The sequence below is a fragment of the Rhinoderma darwinii genome, chromosome 4 (genome assembly GCF_050947455.1).
Source record: "Rhinoderma darwinii isolate aRhiDar2 chromosome 4, aRhiDar2.hap1, whole genome shotgun sequence".
Lineage (NCBI taxonomy): Eukaryota > Metazoa > Chordata > Amphibia > Anura > Rhinodermatidae > Rhinoderma > Rhinoderma darwinii.
The window spans coordinates 330,160,342-330,179,663 of record NC_134690.1 but is presented as its reverse complement, the minus strand read 5'-3'; the positions used below and the strand labels follow the sequence as shown (position 1 = coordinate 330,179,663).

The 19,322-nt window shown below is 42.9% G+C and overlaps 1 protein-coding gene across 2 annotated transcripts in view; it reads left to right on the top strand.

Moving 5' to 3' along the window:
* The window catches only part of TTC27 (tetratricopeptide repeat domain 27), a 376,553-nt gene that overhangs the window by 48,259 nt on the left and 308,972 nt on the right, over positions 1 to 19,322 (top strand). For both annotated transcript variants that reach the window (XM_075864435.1, XM_075864437.1), the window contains exon 5: positions 17,152 to 17,292. In XM_075864435.1, the coding sequence (XP_075720550.1) occupies positions 17,152 to 17,292 (141 nt within the window). The remainder of the gene's footprint in view (positions 1 to 17,151; positions 17,293 to 19,322) is intronic.

The following is a 19,322-nucleotide window of genomic DNA, read 5'->3' as shown; positions in this document are numbered from 1 at the left end:
TTCATCTCCTTTCACGTTCTTCCACTTCTCCCGTGCATGGGGATACCAAATATGTGTGCCTTATTCACTGTGCGGGCATGTGCCAGGGCTTGGCATAAAAGGAGGCTTTTTGGCCTTTTCGGTCCAGGAATTTTGCATTTGATTTTAGAGCCGCATACTGTTTTCTGGGGGGCCTAATGCTGCTGAAACATTAGAAACACCCCATAAATGACTTCATTCACACAAGTAGACCCCACAAGGTTTCCTTCAAGGGGTTTATCATATTTTTAGCAAGTCCAGTTTTCTTCTGAAAGTTTCTTGAATAAGATGGAACAAAATAAAATCAGCACTTTTTTAGCAAATGTGTCAGTTTAGGCTAGTATTTTTCACACGGTATAGACCACGGCCAAAATTCATCTCCTTTCACATTCTTCCACTACTCCCGTGCATGGGGATACCAAATATGTGTGCCTTATTCACTGTGCGGGCATGTGCCAGGGCTTGGCATAAAAGGAGTCTTTTTGGTCCAGGAATTCTGCACTTGATTTTATAGCAGCATACTGTTTTCTGGGGGGCCTAATGCTGCTGAAACATTAGAATCACCCCATAAATTACTTCATTCACACAAGTAGACCCCACAAGGTTTCCTTCAAGGGGTTTATCATATTTTTAGACAGTCCAGTTTTCTTCTGAAAGTTTCTTGAATAAGATGGATCAAAATAAAATTAGCAATTTTTTAGCAAATGCGTCAGTTTATACCAGCATTTTTCACACGGTATAGACCACGGTCAAAATTAATCTCCGTTCACATTCTGCCACTTCTCCCGTGCACGGGGATACCAAATATGTGGCCTTATTTATCACATAGAGATGTAGGAGGGCGGACGATAGAAGAAGATTATTTCACAAATCGCTTTTTTTCAAAGCTGGTTTTACAAAACTCAACAGAGTTTCTATAACACTTCCAAAATATCTGCTCTTGAAGCAGAAATCTCAAAATATTCATCTAGGGGTATAATGGGAATTTATTTTTTGGGGTTTTCTAAAATAAGAAATTGCAGGTTAATGCAAATGGAGCTCTCCAGCAGATGAACTTTAGAAAACATCAAACATGACATCCACCCCCCACCCATTCCCTCCCTCACCCTTGGAGTAAAATCAGGGGAAAAATAAAAACGTAATGTAGGGCAAATATATTTTCAACAAATTAACTAAAATCTAATAATTCAGAACAGTGTGGTATTTTTTAAAACATGGCTCAATGCACAGGCCTGGTTGTGAGGGACATGAGGGACAGAAATATCGGGAATCTTTGCGGTGCCCGTCTTTTCTGCAGACGCGGCACTTTTTCTGAGGGTTGCTTCTGGTTGCTGTTGGGGGAATCCGACTGATGAAGTGTCTTTCAGTCAGTCGCGTGACATCCTCAGACTGGGGGCATTCTCGGGTGTCCTGAACATCAAAAATGAGGCCTTCAATAATTTTTTCCTGGAAATCCAGGTATGTGTCTCTGCCTCTGTTTTTTTTATAGAGCACAAATGAGTTGTGGATGGCCACCTGTAACAAATAAATGGCCACCTTTTTGTACCAGGTTTTAGTTTTGCGTTTTACTAAATAGGGCTGTAAAACCTGGTCGCTTAAATCCACCCCCCCCCCATGTACTTGTTATATTCGGACACGCTCACTGGTTTGTGCTTGTCCGATGTTGCCCCCCTTTCCCTCACTGCCACTGTTCCTGTGGTATGAATCGTGCTTAGCACATACACATCTTTGCGATCCCTGAACTTGACCGCCAGCAATTCCTCAGATGCATAAGCACAGGAGTCCCCCTTTACCATGCGCTTCCCCACTAATTGCTGTGGAAAACCAATTCGGTTTTTGCGCATGGTACCACATGCCCCAGTCCTTGCAGCATGCAAATGCCTAAACAGGGGCACACTGGAATAAAAATTATCACAGTACAGGTGGTACCCCTTGTGAAGCAGAGGCTGCATTATCTCCCACACGATCTTACTGCTGGTGGAAAGATCAGGGGGGCATCCAGGAACATTTATTGTGCGGTCCCGCCCTTCATAAATCCTGAAGGCGGTGGTATATCCTGACCCGCTTTCACACAATTTGTAGAGCTTAACGCCATATCTTGCCCTTTTGGAAGGTAGATATTGGCGAAAGCTAAGTCTGCCATGAAAGTTGAGGAGGGATTCGTCCACACTTACATTCTGCTCAGGGGTGTAGAGTTGCAGAAATAAATTATTCAGGGAATTTATTAGCGGTCTTATTTTGAACAACCGATCCCGGTTTGCATCGGTACTTGGGGGGGCCTGTGCGTTGTCATTGAAGTGGAGGAACCTCATTATTGTCTCATAACGAGACCTGGGCATTACTGCAGAATATACTGGGGTGGCTTGGGCGGGTCTTGTTGACCAGTAAGACCTAATGGAGGGCTTTTTGACAATACCCATATTTAGGGTGAGCCCCAAAAAAATTTTTAATTCCTGCAAATTGGTGGGCGTCCAATCTCTGGCATGGGTGGATGAAGGTTTCTGCCTTATATATTGCGTGGCATATAAATTTGTTTCGTGGACAATCTGATTTAGGATGTCGTCCGTTATAAATAAATGGAAGTAATCCATTTGGACAAAATTTGTATTGTCCACGGTTATGCCAGGAGTGGCCGTAAATCCGTGGATTCTAGGCCCAAAAGATGGGGCAGGTGCCCATACAAGAGCCTGGACTGGAGGGACCAGGCTGTCCCGTGCTACAGCGCTACTTGGCCCTGCGCTTTCATGTTCTGCAGTTTCGACTGCATCAGGGACAACGTCCCCTGAAGATGAACCTGAAGTGACGCTGTCATCGTCACTACCTAAAACAGGTTCCATCTCGGACGCCATCTCTGATGCGGTCTCCGACTCAGACCACAGCATGGCGTATGCCTCCTCGGCGCTAAACAACTTCCTCGCCATAACGTAACTAACACTAACACTAACTAAACAAATTATTTTTTTTTTTATTTTTTTTATAAAACACACAAACTAACTGCTATATATATCTACACTACCGCTAACAAAAAAATAAACCGCTATTGCTATATATATTATATATATGTGGATATATATATAATTATATACTCCCTGCCTATTCTAATAGAATAAAAGAAAGAAAGGTAGATAGATAGATAGAAAAAAAGATAGATGGATAGATAGATTGTATAGATAGATAGAAATCTATCTATACAGAGAATGTTTTAGAGTGTAACTGTATTTTTTTGTAACTGTAATCTTCTGGCAGCAATTCTCCCGAGTCTCTTCTTCTCCTCAAACTGAAACAATGTTTGAGGAGAAGAAAAGAGGCAGGAGATTTACTGCCAGAAAAGTCAAAATAAAACAAATGTGGTCGCTGTGACCACATGATCAGGGACCATCAGATTGGTCCCTGATACTCTGCCCAGTGCCCAGAGCTGTTGGTAACAGCGTGGGCACAGGGCTGTGTGCACGCGATCGCGTGCACACTGTTTTATAAGCAGGAATGCATGTGATCGCTGTGATTGGTTGTCACAGCGACCACATGTTCAGGGACCATCAGATTGGTCCCTAATACTCTGCCCAGTGCCCAGAGCTGTTGGTAACAGCGAGGGCACAGGGCTGTGTGCACGCGATCGCGTGCACACTGTTTTCTATGCAGAAATGCATGTGATCGCTGTGATTGGTTGTCACAGCGATCACATGTTCAGGGGTCAAAAGATTGACCCCTGACATTCTGCCCAGTGCCCATGGCTGTTAGCAACAGCCAGGGCATAGAGCTGTGTGCACGCGATCGCGCGTGCACAGTCTCTGAAGTGCGGCCGTATATATACTATACGCCGGACTTTAGAGACCCTGACCGCTGGCCGTATATTTACGGCCAGCGGTCGGGAACCTGTTAAGGGAGTTGTTGGCTGGGCTGTTTCGGTAACTCCCTTGGAGAAGGCCACACACATAAAGTGCCACTCCTATATGTGGTTGCGATTGAGGTTCAGGTTGGGTTGGGTTCCCCAACAATTTTATGCTCCGGGGTTCCCACCATCATTAATTGAGCCCTTGCTGGCAAACGCTGATGAGTGACATCCACAGCAGGCAGTGCCCGTTCGCTCCATTCACATAGACTGTGCTGACTTCTGTTTTAAAGAGGCTCTGTCACCAGATTATAAGTGCCCTATCTCCTACATAATCTGATCGGCGCTGTAATGTAGATAACAGCAGTGGTTTTTATTTTGAAAAACGATCATTTTTGAGCAAGTTATGAGCTAGTTTAGATTTCTGCTAATGAGTTTCTCAATGGACAACTGGGCGTGTTTTTACTTTTTACCAACTGGGTGTTGTACAGAGGAGTGTGTGATGCTGACCAATCAGTGACCCATCAGTGTCATACACTTCTCGTTGTTCCAGCCCAGCATGATCCACAGCACAGTATGATTGTGCAGTGAAAGAAGCTGGGCTGGAACAATGAGAAGTGTATGAGGCTGACTGGTCACTGATTGGTCAGCATCACACACTCCTCTGTACAACACCCAGTTGGTAAAAAGTAAAAACACGCCCAGTTGTCCATTGAGAAACTCATTAGCATAAATCTAAACTAGCTCATAACTTGCTAAAAAATGATCGTTTTTCAAAATAAAAACCTCTGCTGTTATCTACATTACAGCGCCGATCAGATTATGTAGGACATAGGGCACTTATAATCTGGTGACAGAGCCTCTTTAACCCCTTAAGGACGCAGCCTAGTTTGGGCCTTAAGGCTCAGAGCCCATTTTTCAAATCTGACATATTTCACTTTATGTGGTAATAACGTCAGAATGCTTAAACCTATCCAAGCGATTCTGAGATTGTTTTCTCGTGACACTTTGGGCTTCATGTTCGTGGTAAAATTTGGTCGATATATTCAGTCTTTATTTGTGAAAAATTGCAAAATGTAGAGAAAATTTACAAAAAATAGCATTTTTCAGAATTTAAATGCATCTGCTTGAAAAACAGACGGTTATACCACCCAAAATAGTCACTAGTTCACATTTCCCATATGTCTACTTTAGATTGGCATCGTTTTTTGAACATTATTTTATTTTTCTTGGACGTTACAAGGCTTAGAACATAAACAGCAATTTCTCATATTCTTAAGAAAATTTCAAAAGCCTTTTTTTGAAGGTGCCAGTTCAGTTCTGAAGTGGATTTGAGGGGCCTATGTATGATAAACACCCATAAAACACCCCATTTTAAAAACTAGACCCCTCAAAGTATTCAAAACAGCAGTTAGAAAGTTTTTTAACCCTTCAGGCATTTCACAGGAATTAAAGCAAAGTGGAAATGAAATTTGCAAATTTCATTTTTTCTGCTGAATTTCCATTTTTTTCAATTTTTTTTTAGTAACAGAGAAGGTTTTACCAGAGAAACACTACTAAATATGTATTGTCCAGATTCTGCAGTTTTTAGAAATGTCCCACATGTGCCTCTAGTGCGCTCGTGGACTAAAACACAAGCCCTAGAAGCAAAGAAGCACCTAGTGCATTTTGAGGCCTCTTTTTTATTAGAATATATTTTAGGCTTCATGCCAGGTTTGAAGAGGTGTTGAGGTATCAAAACAATGGAAACCCACCAGAAGTGACCCCATTTTGGAAATTACACCCCTCAAGGAATTCATTTATGGTTTTTGTTATCATTTTGACCGCACAGTTTTTTCACAGCACCTATTTGAATTGGGCTGTGAAATGAAAAAAATGATATTTTTTCCAATAAGATGTCATTTTTGATCAAAATTTCTTATTTTCACAGGGAACAACATACCCCATTTTGTTGCCCAATTTGTCCTTAGTGCGGCAATACCCCATTTGTGGTGATAAACTGCCGTTTGGGCCCATGGGAGGGCTCAGAAGGAAAGGAGCGCTATGTGTTTGTTGGAGTCCAAATTTTGCTGGATTGGTTTTCGGGTGCATGTCGCATTTGCAGAGCCCCAGAGGTATCAAAGCAATGGAAACCCACCAGAAGTGACCCATTTTGGAAACTACACCCCTCAAGGAATTCATTTATGGATTTTGTTATCATTTTGACCGCACAGTTTTTTCACAGCACCTATTTGAATTGGGCTGTGAAATGAAAAAAATGATATTTTTTCTAATAAGATGTCATTTTTGATCAAAATTTCTTATTTTCACAGGGAACAACATACCCCATTTTGTTGCCCAATTTGTCCTTAGTGCGGCAATACCCCATTTGTGGTGATAAACTGCCGTTTGGGCCCATGGGAGGGCTCAGACGGAAAGGAGCGCTATGTGTTTGTTGGAGTCCAGATTTTGCTGGATTGGTTTTCGGGTGCCATGTCGCATTTACAGAGGCCCAGAGGTATCAAAGCAATGGAAACCCACCAGAAGTGACCCCATTTTGGAAACTACACCCCTCAAGGAATTCATTTATGTTTTTTGTTATTATTTTGACCGCACGGTTTTTTCACAGCACCTATTTGAATTGGGCTGTGAAATGAAAAAATTTTTATATTTTTTCCAATAAGATGTCATTTTTGATCAAAATGTCTTATTTTCACAAGGAACAACATACCCCATTTTGTTGCCCAATTTGTCCTTAGTGCAGCAATACCCCATTTGTGGTGATAAACTGCCGTTTGGCCCATGGGAGGGCTCAGAAGAAAAGGACCACCATTTGGCCTACTGGAGCTTTTCTGGTGCTAAGTCATGTATGCAGAAGCCCCTGAGGTACCAGTAGAGTTGAAACCCCCGAGAAGTGACCCCATTTTAAAAACTACACCCCTTAAGACATTCATCTAGAGGTGTAGTAAGCATTTTGACCCCACAGGTACTGTGTAAAAGATAATGCGCAGCAGATGGTGCAGTGTGAGATTTGCAATTTTATATATATATATGCCATTTCAGTGTCCAATATATTGTGCCCAGCATGCGCCACCGGAGATATACACCCCTTAAATTGTAATGTGGGTTCTCCTGGGTACGGCAATACCCTACATGTGGCTGTTATCAGCTGCCTGGGCATACGGCAGGGCTCAGAAGGGAAAGATGAGGGGGGTAAGCTGTGCGGAGTGCATCAGGGTAAATTAAAAATCAAGGGATGTATGATACATTTTAAAACAATCTTTTATACAGAGCCCTGGTTTTTCGGGACACGTGTCACATTGGTATATTGTGTTCTACCTTATCCCCCTCTTATAGCAGACTCTGCACCTCTTTTGACTCTTTCCCTTTCCACCGGTTTGGGGAACTTCTCCTGGAAAGTGTTGCCCTGGTACGATGCGTGTGGCCCCGCTTCCAGAAGTACTGGGTGCCCCCCCTTCCTGGTCCCTAAAGATTAGATCTTGAAATTCCAGGAAAGTTCCCCTCTGGCCTGCACATCGACGTAGCACGTACACATTGTACAAAGCCATCTGTATGATGTGCCCGGCCAGCTTCTTCTACCACACCGCATGGCGCTGTAGGGCTTCAGGACTTGATTTGACAAGTCCACCCCTCCCATGTACCTATTGTAGTCCAGGATGAAGTCTGGTTTTGGGGTGGCCTTTCCTTCATATATCCTAAATCTGTAGGTATACCCTGATGCACTCTCGCACAGCTTATACATCTTCACGCCATACCTTGCCCTCTTACCTGGCAGGTACTGGCGGAATTGAACCCTCCCTTTAAAATGTACCAGGGACTCATCAATAGAAAAACACTTCTCGGGGGTGTATGCTTGGCAAAACGGGGCACTGGAACGGTCTAATAGGGGTCTCCATTTATACAAACGGTCAAAACTGGGGTAATCTTGGGGTGGGCACGGCTCATTATCAGTATAATGTAAGAAGCGAAGTATTGCCTCATTTATTTATTTTTTTAGGTTCCAGTTCAGTTCTGAAGTTGCTTTGAGGGGCCCATATATTAGAAACCCCCATCAAACACCTCATTTTAGAAACTAGACCCCTCAAAGTATTCACAACAGCATTTAGAAGTTTATGAACCCTTTAGGTGTTTCACAGAAATTTAGAGCAAAGTAGAGGTGAAATTTACTCTTTTTATACCATTTTTTTTATAACACAAAAGGATTTATCAGAGAAACGCAACTTAATACGTATTGCCCAGATTCTGCAGTTTTGAGAAATATCCCACATGTGGCCCTCGGGCGGTAATGGACTGAAGCACCGGCCTCCGAAGCAAAGGTGCACCTAGCGGATTTTGAGCCCTCTTTTTTATTAGGCACCATGTCTGGTTTGAAGAGGTCTTGTGGTGCCAAAACATTGGAAACCCCCCAAAAGTGACCCCAATTTGGAAACTAGACCCCTTGAGGAATCCATTGTAGTTTTCTTGGGGTGCATGCGGCTTTTTGATCAGTTTTTATTCCATTTTTAGGTGGCGTGGTGACTAATAAACAGCAATTCTACTATTGTTTTTGTATACTTTTTTTTTTACAGCGTTCACCGTGCGCTATAAATGATATATTCACTTTATTCTGCGTGGCGATACGATTACGGCGATACCAGATGTTTATAGGTTTTTTTTATGTCTTATGGCGTTTGCACAATAAAATACGTTTTGTAAACAATCATTCACTTTTGGTGTTACCTTATTCTTAGAGCCAGAACGTTTTTATTTTTCAATCAATAAAGCCGTGCGAGGACTTATTTTTTGCGGAACGAACTGTAGTTTCAATCATTACCATTTTTCGGTACATGCGACTTTTTGATCTCTTTTTATTCCATTTTTTGGGAGGTGAAGTGACCAAACAATTGTGATTGTGGTACGGTTTATTAATATTATTTTTTTTTACGGCGTTCACCGCGCGGGATAAATAACAAAATAATTTTGTAGTTCAGGCCGTTACGGACGCAGCGATACCAATTATGTATAGTTTATTTGTTTGTTTATATATTTTTATTAATAATAAATGACTGATAAGGGAAAAAGTGGGACTTTTACTTTTATTACTTTTAAAACTTTTATTTTCTTATTTTTACACATCTTTTTTGAACTTTTTTTTTACTTTTTTACTTTGTCCCACTAGGGGACATGAGGGCAGGAGGCCCTGATCGCTATTCTAATACACTGCACTACATGCGTAGTGCAGTGTATTAGAGCTGTCAGCTACTCACTGACAGCAAGCATAGTGGGTCCTGACGTTGTCAGGACCCACTAGGCTTCCGTCTATGGCATAGCCGGACGCCATTGTTTGGTGTCCGGTTGCCATAGTCACCATCGCCGGCCGCTATCGTGTAGCAGGCCGGCGATGGCGGATTAACCCCTAAGAAGCCGCGATTGCTATTGAACGCGGCTTCTGAGGGGTTAATCGGCGGGGGAGCTCCGCGATCGGTCCCGGCACATTGAGCAGTGATAGTCTGCTGTCGGAAACAGCAGCTATCACAGCTCATGAACGCGCCCCGCGCGAACGGCGCCGTGTTTACTCCATGACCTACTATTAGGTCACTGAGCGCGAACGCTACAGTTAGCATGACCTAATAGTAGGTCATGGAGCGTTAAGGGGTTAAACTTCGTTCGCATCTGCGTCAGGGCTCCATTCATTGGTGCTGTCTGAGCTTTCCGTTAAGGGAGCCCATGAACGGAAACCAAACTGAAACAAATGGAAACCATAGATTTCGGCTTGCATCACCATTGATTTCAATAGTGACAGATCCGCCGCAAATGGTTTTAGTTTGTCACCGTTATGTAACAGATCCGTCCGCATTGAAATCAACGGTGATGCAAATGGAAACCTATGGTTTCAGTTTGGTTTCCGGTCATGGGTTCCCCAGATAGTAAACTCCGACAGGTCCCATGAATGGAGCCCCGACGCAGATGTGAACGACGCCTTAGACTGCATTCAGTAATATTTTCAACGGCAGAACGATGGAGAACTACATTATGTGACCATGGGGTCCGTCATGTGATGAGTCCAGCACTGCATCATGATTACTGTTTCTGATGGAAAGCACGATACAGATATGAACAGAGTCTAAAACAGCTGTTTACATGAGAATACGAAATCAAATCATAGAAAACTATGTGTCCCAGCTCCGCATCTCCCCATCTATCCTATGCTTCCCTCACTTAGAGAATGTACCTATTATTTCAATTCCTCACTCTGTTTGCAGTCCGTGAACGAGAGTCAGAAAACCTGGACAGACCTAATACGTAAAGATGAGAAGTCTTATCCAGTCCAGGGAACACCAACACCTTCCTGAACCTGCGTGCCCTGGCAGAATACACAAACTGCAACTCATATGCGTGATGATAAGATGCACAAGTAGCTTTTGTGTGTATATTGTGAATCTGTCCTTGTTTGTGGGGAAATGGCAAAATAGTCCATAACCTAAAATTGCACATAACAGATAAATCTATGTTGCATGTACATTACTTGAGAGTGTATATATAGTAAGTGCAATGAGCCTTTTGGTGCTCCATGTCCACAATTATTCCTATGATAATTTATATTAAATGATACTATTTCTAAGTGTCGTTTTACACTCAAAGATACATTTTGAAAAAGAAAAGCGCCACTCGACGAGTCATTTACATGTAACAGTATTGGTATGTTTTTTTCCAGTAACTTCAAACGCTTTTGAGACCGCTTGTCTTTCCTTTTTTGTCTTTCCTTCTGTTTGCTAACAACTAGCAGATGCCTGTTTAGACGAGGGGATATAATCGCACCGATTTATGATAATTTTTATGCCATCATACAAGATTCAACCAGCGGCAAACGAGCGAGTTTTCGCTGATCGCTAAACGTGTTTACACTTCACAATGATTTGGAACGTTTGCTTGATATCACGATTTTTTACACGATAATCGTGTAAAAAGTACTTATATGGTCACCAACTTTTCAGAAAACTTTGCATAAATCAATAGTTCAAGCAAAGAAACTTTGTAATATATCTTATAGAAAAATGCTTCTTTCTCCTCTTATCAGGCTCCCCCCACTCTGAATCACTGAGGGATCAAGTTACATGCTGTATATAGAAGTCTATGGAGAGGAAAGGGGCTAGGAGCAGGATCAGCGTAAGGGTATGTTCACACGTAGAGTCAAAAACGTCTCAAAATACGGAGCTGTTTTCAAGGGAAAACAGCCCCTGATTTTCAGAAGTTTTTTGAGCAACTCGCGTTTTTCGCAGCGTTTTCTACGGCCGTTTTTGGAGCTGTTTTCATTGGAGTCTATGAGAAAACGTCCCAAGAAGTGTCCTGCACTTCTTTTGACGGGGCTGTAATTTTACGAGCCGTCTTTTAACAGCGACGCGTAAAATGACAGGTCGTTGGCACAGTACATCGTAAAGCCCATTCAAAGTAATTGGCAGATGTTTGCCGACGTATTGGAGCCGTTTTTTCAGACGTAATTCAAGGCGTAAAACGCCTCCATTACGTCTGAAAATAGGTTGTGTGAACCCAGCCTAAGAGAGAGACAGACACGCATCTGCAGCTTCTAGCAAGTGTTCTCTCTCACTCCATTGCTGGATTCACAGCCAGGGCCGGCCTAACACTTCATGCACATGACCGTCTGTGCCGTCCGAGTCCCGTCAGTGATCCGAGGAAAGATAGGACTTGTCCTATCTTTCCTCGGATCGGAGACTCGGACCATTTTTTACGGACCCGATTCACTCGCTAAAGTGAATGGGTCCGTGAAGAGTATCGGGTGCCACTCGGATGCTGTCAAAAAGGCCCGAGTGGCACAATGGTCGTGTGCAAGAGATCATACACCATCATAAAAAAAAATGCCCCATAAAAAGTATAATGCAATATATAGTGCCCCCACACATTATAATTCCCCTTTAATGCCCCACACACATTATAATTCCCCTTTAGTGCCCCCCATACAGTATAATAATATAATATATTAGAACCCCTTCAAGGACACAATATTTTGTCCTCTAATTGTGACCACACAGTATTATGCACCCTAAGTGCCACACACAGTATATTGCCCCCTGTAGTGCCACTACACAGTATAATGTCTGCTTAGTGGCCTACACATAGTATAATGCCCCCCCTCCCCTGGCTGCCACACACAGCTGACCCTTGTAGATAGTGCCCCCCTGTAGATTGTGGCACACAGCCTCCCTGTAGACAGTGCCTTAAGCCCTTGTAGACCGTGCCCCCCAAACCAAAAAAATTGTACTCACCTAGGCCCCGTCCCACGACTGAGCTGCTCCACAACGCAGACGACGGGATCCTTTTCTAGGCCAGCGTGATCCTGTAGCCTAGTACAGTTTCCCAACCTTTTCAAACTCGAGGCACCCCTGTAAAAAAATAAAATCCTCAGGGCACCCCTATCAAAATTTTTTAAAACCAAGCACTACACTCTAAGGCTACATTCACATGATCGTATCAGATTCACGTGCGTGAAAAACGCGTGTGAATCGTTTCCGTTATGCATCAGAGTTCTTTGCGAGTGGCATGCGTTGTTCACGCACTCGCAAAGCACATCAATGGACACATGCTGCGTTTAAACTCCTGCACGTTTGAACGGCCCCATTGAAATCAATGGGTCAGTGTGCTGTGCGTGATTTTCACGCACAGCACACGGACCAGTTCTACGCTCGTCTGAATGAGCCCTTAGGGTATGGTCACACAGCGTTTCTTGTGAGTTAGAAAAAAAATCTGCGTTATTTGACTGTTTTTTTTCATTTTTTTTAAAGGGAATGTGTTGCCAGCAAAACATGTTGTTTTTTTTTAATTAAACATTTAGTGTGTAGGTGATTAAACATTGTTCACATTTTTATTTTTTTTTTTCACGAGTCAGGAAATATTATAAATTACCGTAGATTCTAATTTATAATATTTCCCATTGCTGGTCACTAGATGGAGCTATTCCCAAAATTGCAGCATTGCATGTGGTAAAGCAACCACATTGCTTTTTGCTGCAAAATTGGGAATAAAGCACTCGCTCTAGTGAGCTCTGAGAATCCCCCCCTCCTTTATCCTGGCTAGTGCCGGGATAAACGAGGGGATTGAACGGTCTAACCTCCTACACTGTGTGTCGCCATTTTTTGAGCTAACACACAGTGTAGTAGGTTTACATACAGTAGTAAACACACACAAACACGAACATACATAGAAATCTCTTACCTGCTCCTGCCGCCGCGGCTCCCTCCGGCCCGTCCGCTGCGTCTGCTGCCGCTGGTCCAAGTGCACAAGTCCGGAAGCCGCGACCGGAAGTAGTAATCTTACTGTCCGGCCGCGACTTCCGGTCCACAGGAAAATGGCGCCGGACGGCGCTCATTTCAAATTGGACTGTGTGGGAGTGGCGCATGCGCAGTTCCCACACAGACGGCGTACACAGAAGTGGATGGGACGGGACCCGTTCACAGTCCCTATGGAACTGTGGTTGCCGTATTCCATGTCTGTATGTGTCGTTAATCGACACATACAGAAATGGAAAAAAAAATGGCAGCCCCCATAGGGAAGAAAAAGTGAAAAAATAGAAAAAAGTAACACACAAACACACAAATAAATAAAAACGTTTTTAATAAAACACTAACATTAAACTAACATTTTGTGGTGACACTGTTCCTTTAAGCCGTTGAAGTTAATGCAAAAGACGCAGGCAAAAAAGCACTCCAAACGAGCGCTGAAGGCATTTTCTGCCTTCTATTAATTTCAATTGGAGGTTCGAGCTGGATACCACATGAAGACCATCAGCCCGCCACTTACAGATGCCCCATGTAGATAGTGCCACATAGCCCCTTGTAGGTAGTGCCACACAGCCCCGTGTAGGTAGTGCCACACAGCCCCCTTGTAGGTAGTGCCACACAGCCCCCTTGTAGGTAGTGCCACACAGCCCCCTTGTAGCTAGTGCCACACAGCCCCCTTGTAGCTAATGCCACACAGCCCCCTTGTAGGTAGTGCCACACAGCCCCCTTGTAGGTAGTCCCACTCAGCCCCCTTGTAGCTAGTGCCACACAGCCCCCTTGTAGCTAGTGCCACACAGCCCCCTTGTAGGTAGTGCCACACAGCCCCCTTGTAGGTAGTGCCACACAGCCCCCTTGTAGGTAGTGCCACTCAGCCCCCTTGTAGGTAGTCCCACTCAGCCCCCTTGTAGGTAGTGCCACTCAGCCCCCTTGTAGGTAGTGCCACTCAGCCCACTTGTAGGTAGTGCCACTCAGCCCCCTTGTAGATAGCACCCCCTTTTCCTGTACATAGCACCATTATAGCTCCCTGAAGGAGTGGAACCCCCAGCCAGCCACACAGAGATTCCGCTCCTTCAAGGAGCTACAGTGGCACTAGTAGATACCTCCCTGCTCTGCTATAGTGTTAAATAGTATCTGCGTCCTAAGGGCGCAAATACTAATGAATGTGGCATTGCTACCGCTGTAGCAGCCACAGAGGCGGCTAGTGCCGCCGCTGGCCATGGGGGGCCCCGTCCCGATGGGCGGCACAGGCGCCCCCATGTCCGTGTCGCCGCCAGCAGCCACTATGGGTCCTACAGCGTTAGCGACACCACTGAGAGATTTGGCGCCCGGCCGGAAAGGCAGCTGCTGAGTCGCGGGCCGTGTGCTTCTGAAACAGAAGCTGGGGAAGGGAGCCAGCGCAGCGCCCCGTTCCACCTGCTGGAGTGATGCGCCCTGTGCAATGGCACAGGTCGTACACCACTATGGCCGGCCCTGTTCACAGCTACACTGCTTATTTCTGCTGTATATTCTCCATGCTGCTGAAGCTTCTGATAAGTATTCTATCACACCCCAGGATTTACAGCTACACTGCTCCGTACTACTGTATGATGTCCTCCATGTTGCTGCTGTTTCTGAGGGTGTGATACAAAGAGCTAGGAGAACAGTCATTATAGATTGCTCTATGTGTGCTGTGTATGGCAGACATAATTGCAGTTAGGCTCCACCAACTAGTTCAGAGAAAACTGAGAGCAGCTTATTCTGCAGTCACCTGAAAGTTTAGGTACAGATACATTGTTAGAACAATACTCTAGCTAAGTAGGCCTATTTGTTGCAACAACTACCTAAACTAAAATCTATGGGATTGAAACCGAAAGCATAACTGATCCCACCCCTGCTTTTACTTTGGTGGGAAAAATAATAGAAGGTCATGTTTTCTATTTTACTACTTTTTTTTTCTTACCTATTTACTTTAATGCATTCCATAAGGGAGGTGTGTAATACCAGTTTGTTAAAGACCAGCCGAAACTCCATAGTTGCCATAGTATCACACAGAAAGTTACATTTTATGGAGTGAAATTCCTTGTTGGAATCTAAAGAGACAAGAACCCTCCAGCCTCCATTATGATACATTATGAGCTACATGAACAGCAGAGATACAAAGCGTTTTCTCCAAGGTTTTAACACTTCCTGACCGCCCACTGTCTTTTGACGTCAGGCGGTGCAGGTGCTTAGTCTACAGGGACGTATTTTGGCGTCGCTGTAGGAGAGGCTGATGAACGCTCGTGTGAGCATTCATCCTCTAAGCAGGAGCTGTAACTTACAGCTCCTGATCTTAGAGCAGCCTCCTGAACACAGCTGGGGTCGGCAAACATTCGGACCCCAGCTGTGTAACCCTTTGATTACCGCGGTCCGAGACCACGGCATGATCAAAGGGATTTCCCCTCTTTGATTGCATTACCGGGATTCCAGTGATGCGATCAAACACCGGGGAATCCCTCTGCAGTCAGCCCTGGGGACCTACAAAGGACCCCAGGGCTGTCTGTTTCAGTTTGCCTGCTATTCGGGCACACTGTGTGCTGCTCGATCAGCAGCCTGTGTCATAGTGACACAGTGTAATGTATTAGCGTACAGGAGTATGCTAATACATTACAAGTAAAAAAAAAAAAAAGTTACAAATAAAGTTATCCCTTGATGGGATTAAAAAAAAAATTGTAACAAAACAAAGAAATAAAAAAAAGTCCCAAAAAAGAGTCTTTATTTTGCATAAAATAAATTTTATTGCCCCTACACTAAATAAAAACAAAAACCCTACACATATTAGGTATCTATACGACCGTAATAACCTGAAGAATTAATCGAATGGGTTATTTAGCGTGAACCGTGAACGGGATAAAAAATAAACAAAAAAAACTTCCGAGAATCGCTTTTTCCTATATTCACGGCGTAAATTTTATTTTTTTTACCCCCAAACTGTGGGGAAAAAAAAATACTATTTCTCTCGCATAAAACAAGGCCTCATACAGCCACGTCAATGAAAAAATAAAAAAGTTATGGCTGCTGAAGCGCAGAGAGGCAAAAACAGAAAAATTTAGCTGGTCATTAAGGTCTTTTCAGGCCTGGTCATTAAGGGGTTAAAGTGAATATCATTATTTTGTTTTTGTTTTTATCTAAATGGGTCCAAAATCCTGTGCTGATAGCAGTCAGAGCTCTGTTTTTCTCATACAGATCTCCAATTTCCATACACAGACGTAGTTAAAACATAACTTCCTGGCTGCCTGCAGTCACCACTAGGGGGAGCATCGGAACATACTGCATATTGTGTTACACAAATTCTCCTTGTTTTAAAAATGGTAGGGACAGGTTCACGTCAAAGAACTTCTCACATATGAAGTAAAGACTTGGGTAGTGCGATGTCCTCTGATCTTAAAAATACAGAGTAATTTAGTCTAGGTAAAGAACTGTTTTTGTTACTGTATCTAAATTGTGTTCTTGAAAATATGTAGATTTCCACCTATTTTTAATTCTTGCGCTGTGTGTGTATCCTATCTATCTCTATCTATCTATCTATCTATCTATCTATCTATCGATATCTATCGATATCTATCTATCGATATATATCTATCTATCGATATATATCTATATATATAATATATATATATATATATATATATATATATATATTCAGCTTTTTTCCCCATTAGGAGCTATGATTCTTTTGGAAGTTCTGAACTCCACCAGATACTGCTATGCCCCTCCCTCATGCTTTACACTGCCATTATGTTTTATTTTTCAGATTAGCATTTTTGTCTATGCCCTATTCCATCAGGAAACTAGTCCATGGAGTGCTGACTTTTATTTTAGGTTATCACGCATCTTACAGAAAAATTAGAAAGGGGTTATCCTGGAGATCCACTTCAAATGTTAATGTGTATGAAAATTTATATGTTTAATATACCATACTGGCCACCCAATACTTACTACAAAACAGTTTACTAAGTTTTGTTACTGAATGTTTACGTTCTTGAATCCATCTTTATTTGTGCTGCTTTCCAGGGCAGGGCTGTGAGAGCTGCAATTCTGGGCACGCTTGTTCTTGACGGAGAATCAGTCTACAGCTTGACAGCCAATCCAGTCTTCTTACTTCTGGCCAGAGTAATCCTTGTGAACCTCAGGAACAAACTCACAGCATTCCAGGTAAGAAATGATCTGCGTCTGTTGATGTGCTCAGCATGGACAATGTCTATACAGAAGTATGTACAGTGGTATTTTTTGTTGAAAAATAAATAAATGCATTTTGTATTGAATACATAGAGGAATGTAACATATTTGCAAATGCATGCGAGTTTATACTTTCATGCAAAGTTATAATGCAGTTCTATGTATATAGTCGGTCAATACCTAATTGTGATCATGTCATTAATAATTGACAGGGCCAGATATTCCTATAGGCGTGGGAGGTCCAGCTCTCCTGACCTGAGAAAAACGTGGGCAGTTTCCGGGCACTGTACTTTTTACTGTACAAATCTGAAATGACTTCTGGCTGATCCGTAAAGGAGGAGCGCAGCTCAGAAGTATAGAGTATGAGCGCTGTGATTGACACGATTACAGGGGAGGGTGACTGGCATTATTACCACAGGGTTTTGTGACTGGAACCATTACCGGTGCGCACTGTAGCTGGCACCATTACTAATTTAGGAGAGCTGGGGCAGGTATTATTATATTAGCTCTATGTTCGGTGGTGTTATTATATTTGCACTGTGGGTGACAATATTTCTGGACATTGTGGCTGACACTGCTGGTAAATTGACTAAAGGTGACTGGCACTATTGTAGACCTACTGTTGTAGGCACTGTTATAGGGGTGCTTTGTCTGGGACTATAATAGGTTTACTTGGGCTTTGGAATATTGTTTGGTTGGTTGTAAGCCTGGTATGGACACTGAAATGGCTGGTCCTATAATTTGAGCAGTTGACAGTACTGTATGTTGGGAGACCATATGGCGGCTTTGTGTACAATATATGCTATAATGTATGCTATTATTATTTGGAAACACGGTTCTGTAAAGGGATGGTTCTAGGGGAGAAAAGCTCCATGCATAGGGAATCCAATGGAGCATGCCACGTTTTTGTTCTGTCGGGTTCGCATGAGACTTTGAGGTGAGCTTTTCTTAATGAATTGTTCCTTTAGGGGAAAAAAAGAATCTATAGATTGAGCCATAAGTAAAGCAGAAATAGAAGATGTTAAATGAAGTGTAGTAGTAATTATTTTCAGAAACAAAACATTATTTATACTTTTAGTACTAAGTATTATACTTGTTTTACTAACCTAAAAAGTAAAAGGCATTATTCCAACTGATGTCACTCAGGCATTCCCGAAGTATTCAAAACTGTCATTTTTTTAAAATTTTCATTGATTTCAATGGTTATTCTTCCATTGCAAATGGTTTCCATTTGTGTCCATTCCATAAGGTTTCCGTTTTTAAGCCGATTAAGTTATTGATTCCACTAAAAAAAACAAACGGAAAGTTTACAGAACGGAAGCAAACGGAATCCATTTCCAATGGAAGCATTACCATTGAAACCAATGGTAATGCAAACGGAAGCTGTGGTTTACGTTTGGCTTTCCGTTGATGGGTTCCACCGGCGGAAATCTGTAACGGAACCTATGAACGGAAAAGCAACGCTGATGTGAACAGGCCCTAAGTAGTGTTTTAGTGGGTGTAGCCATATAAGTTACACTCAAAGAATTTAGCACAGACCATTTTACAAGCAAGCAATGTCTTTGTTATACTTAAAAAAAAATCAAAAAAAAAATCACTCAGACCAGGATTTAAAGACTAACTATAAGTATCAAACAGCAGATAAATGATCCTTAATGTAAAAAAATGCTCTCTTGGCACGAGCGTGGCAAATTCTATGTTTGAAATGCCGCTACTGGTAATTTTCAAATGCCCTGCAAAAAGAGGTTTTAAAAGATGGAAAATGAAGATTTTAGGGCTGGTTCAGATCAGCGTTCGCTTTCCGTTTAGGGGTTCCGTCGGAGGTTTCCGTCAGGTAAACCCCTCGACGGAAAGTCAAAGTCAAGTTTCCGTTTGCATCACCATTGATCTCAATGGTGACGGAAACATTGCTAATGGTTTGTGACCATTCTGACAGGTTTCCGTTTTTATGACGGAATCCATAGTGCGGTTACCACCGACGGAACCCCTCAACGGAAAGCCAATGC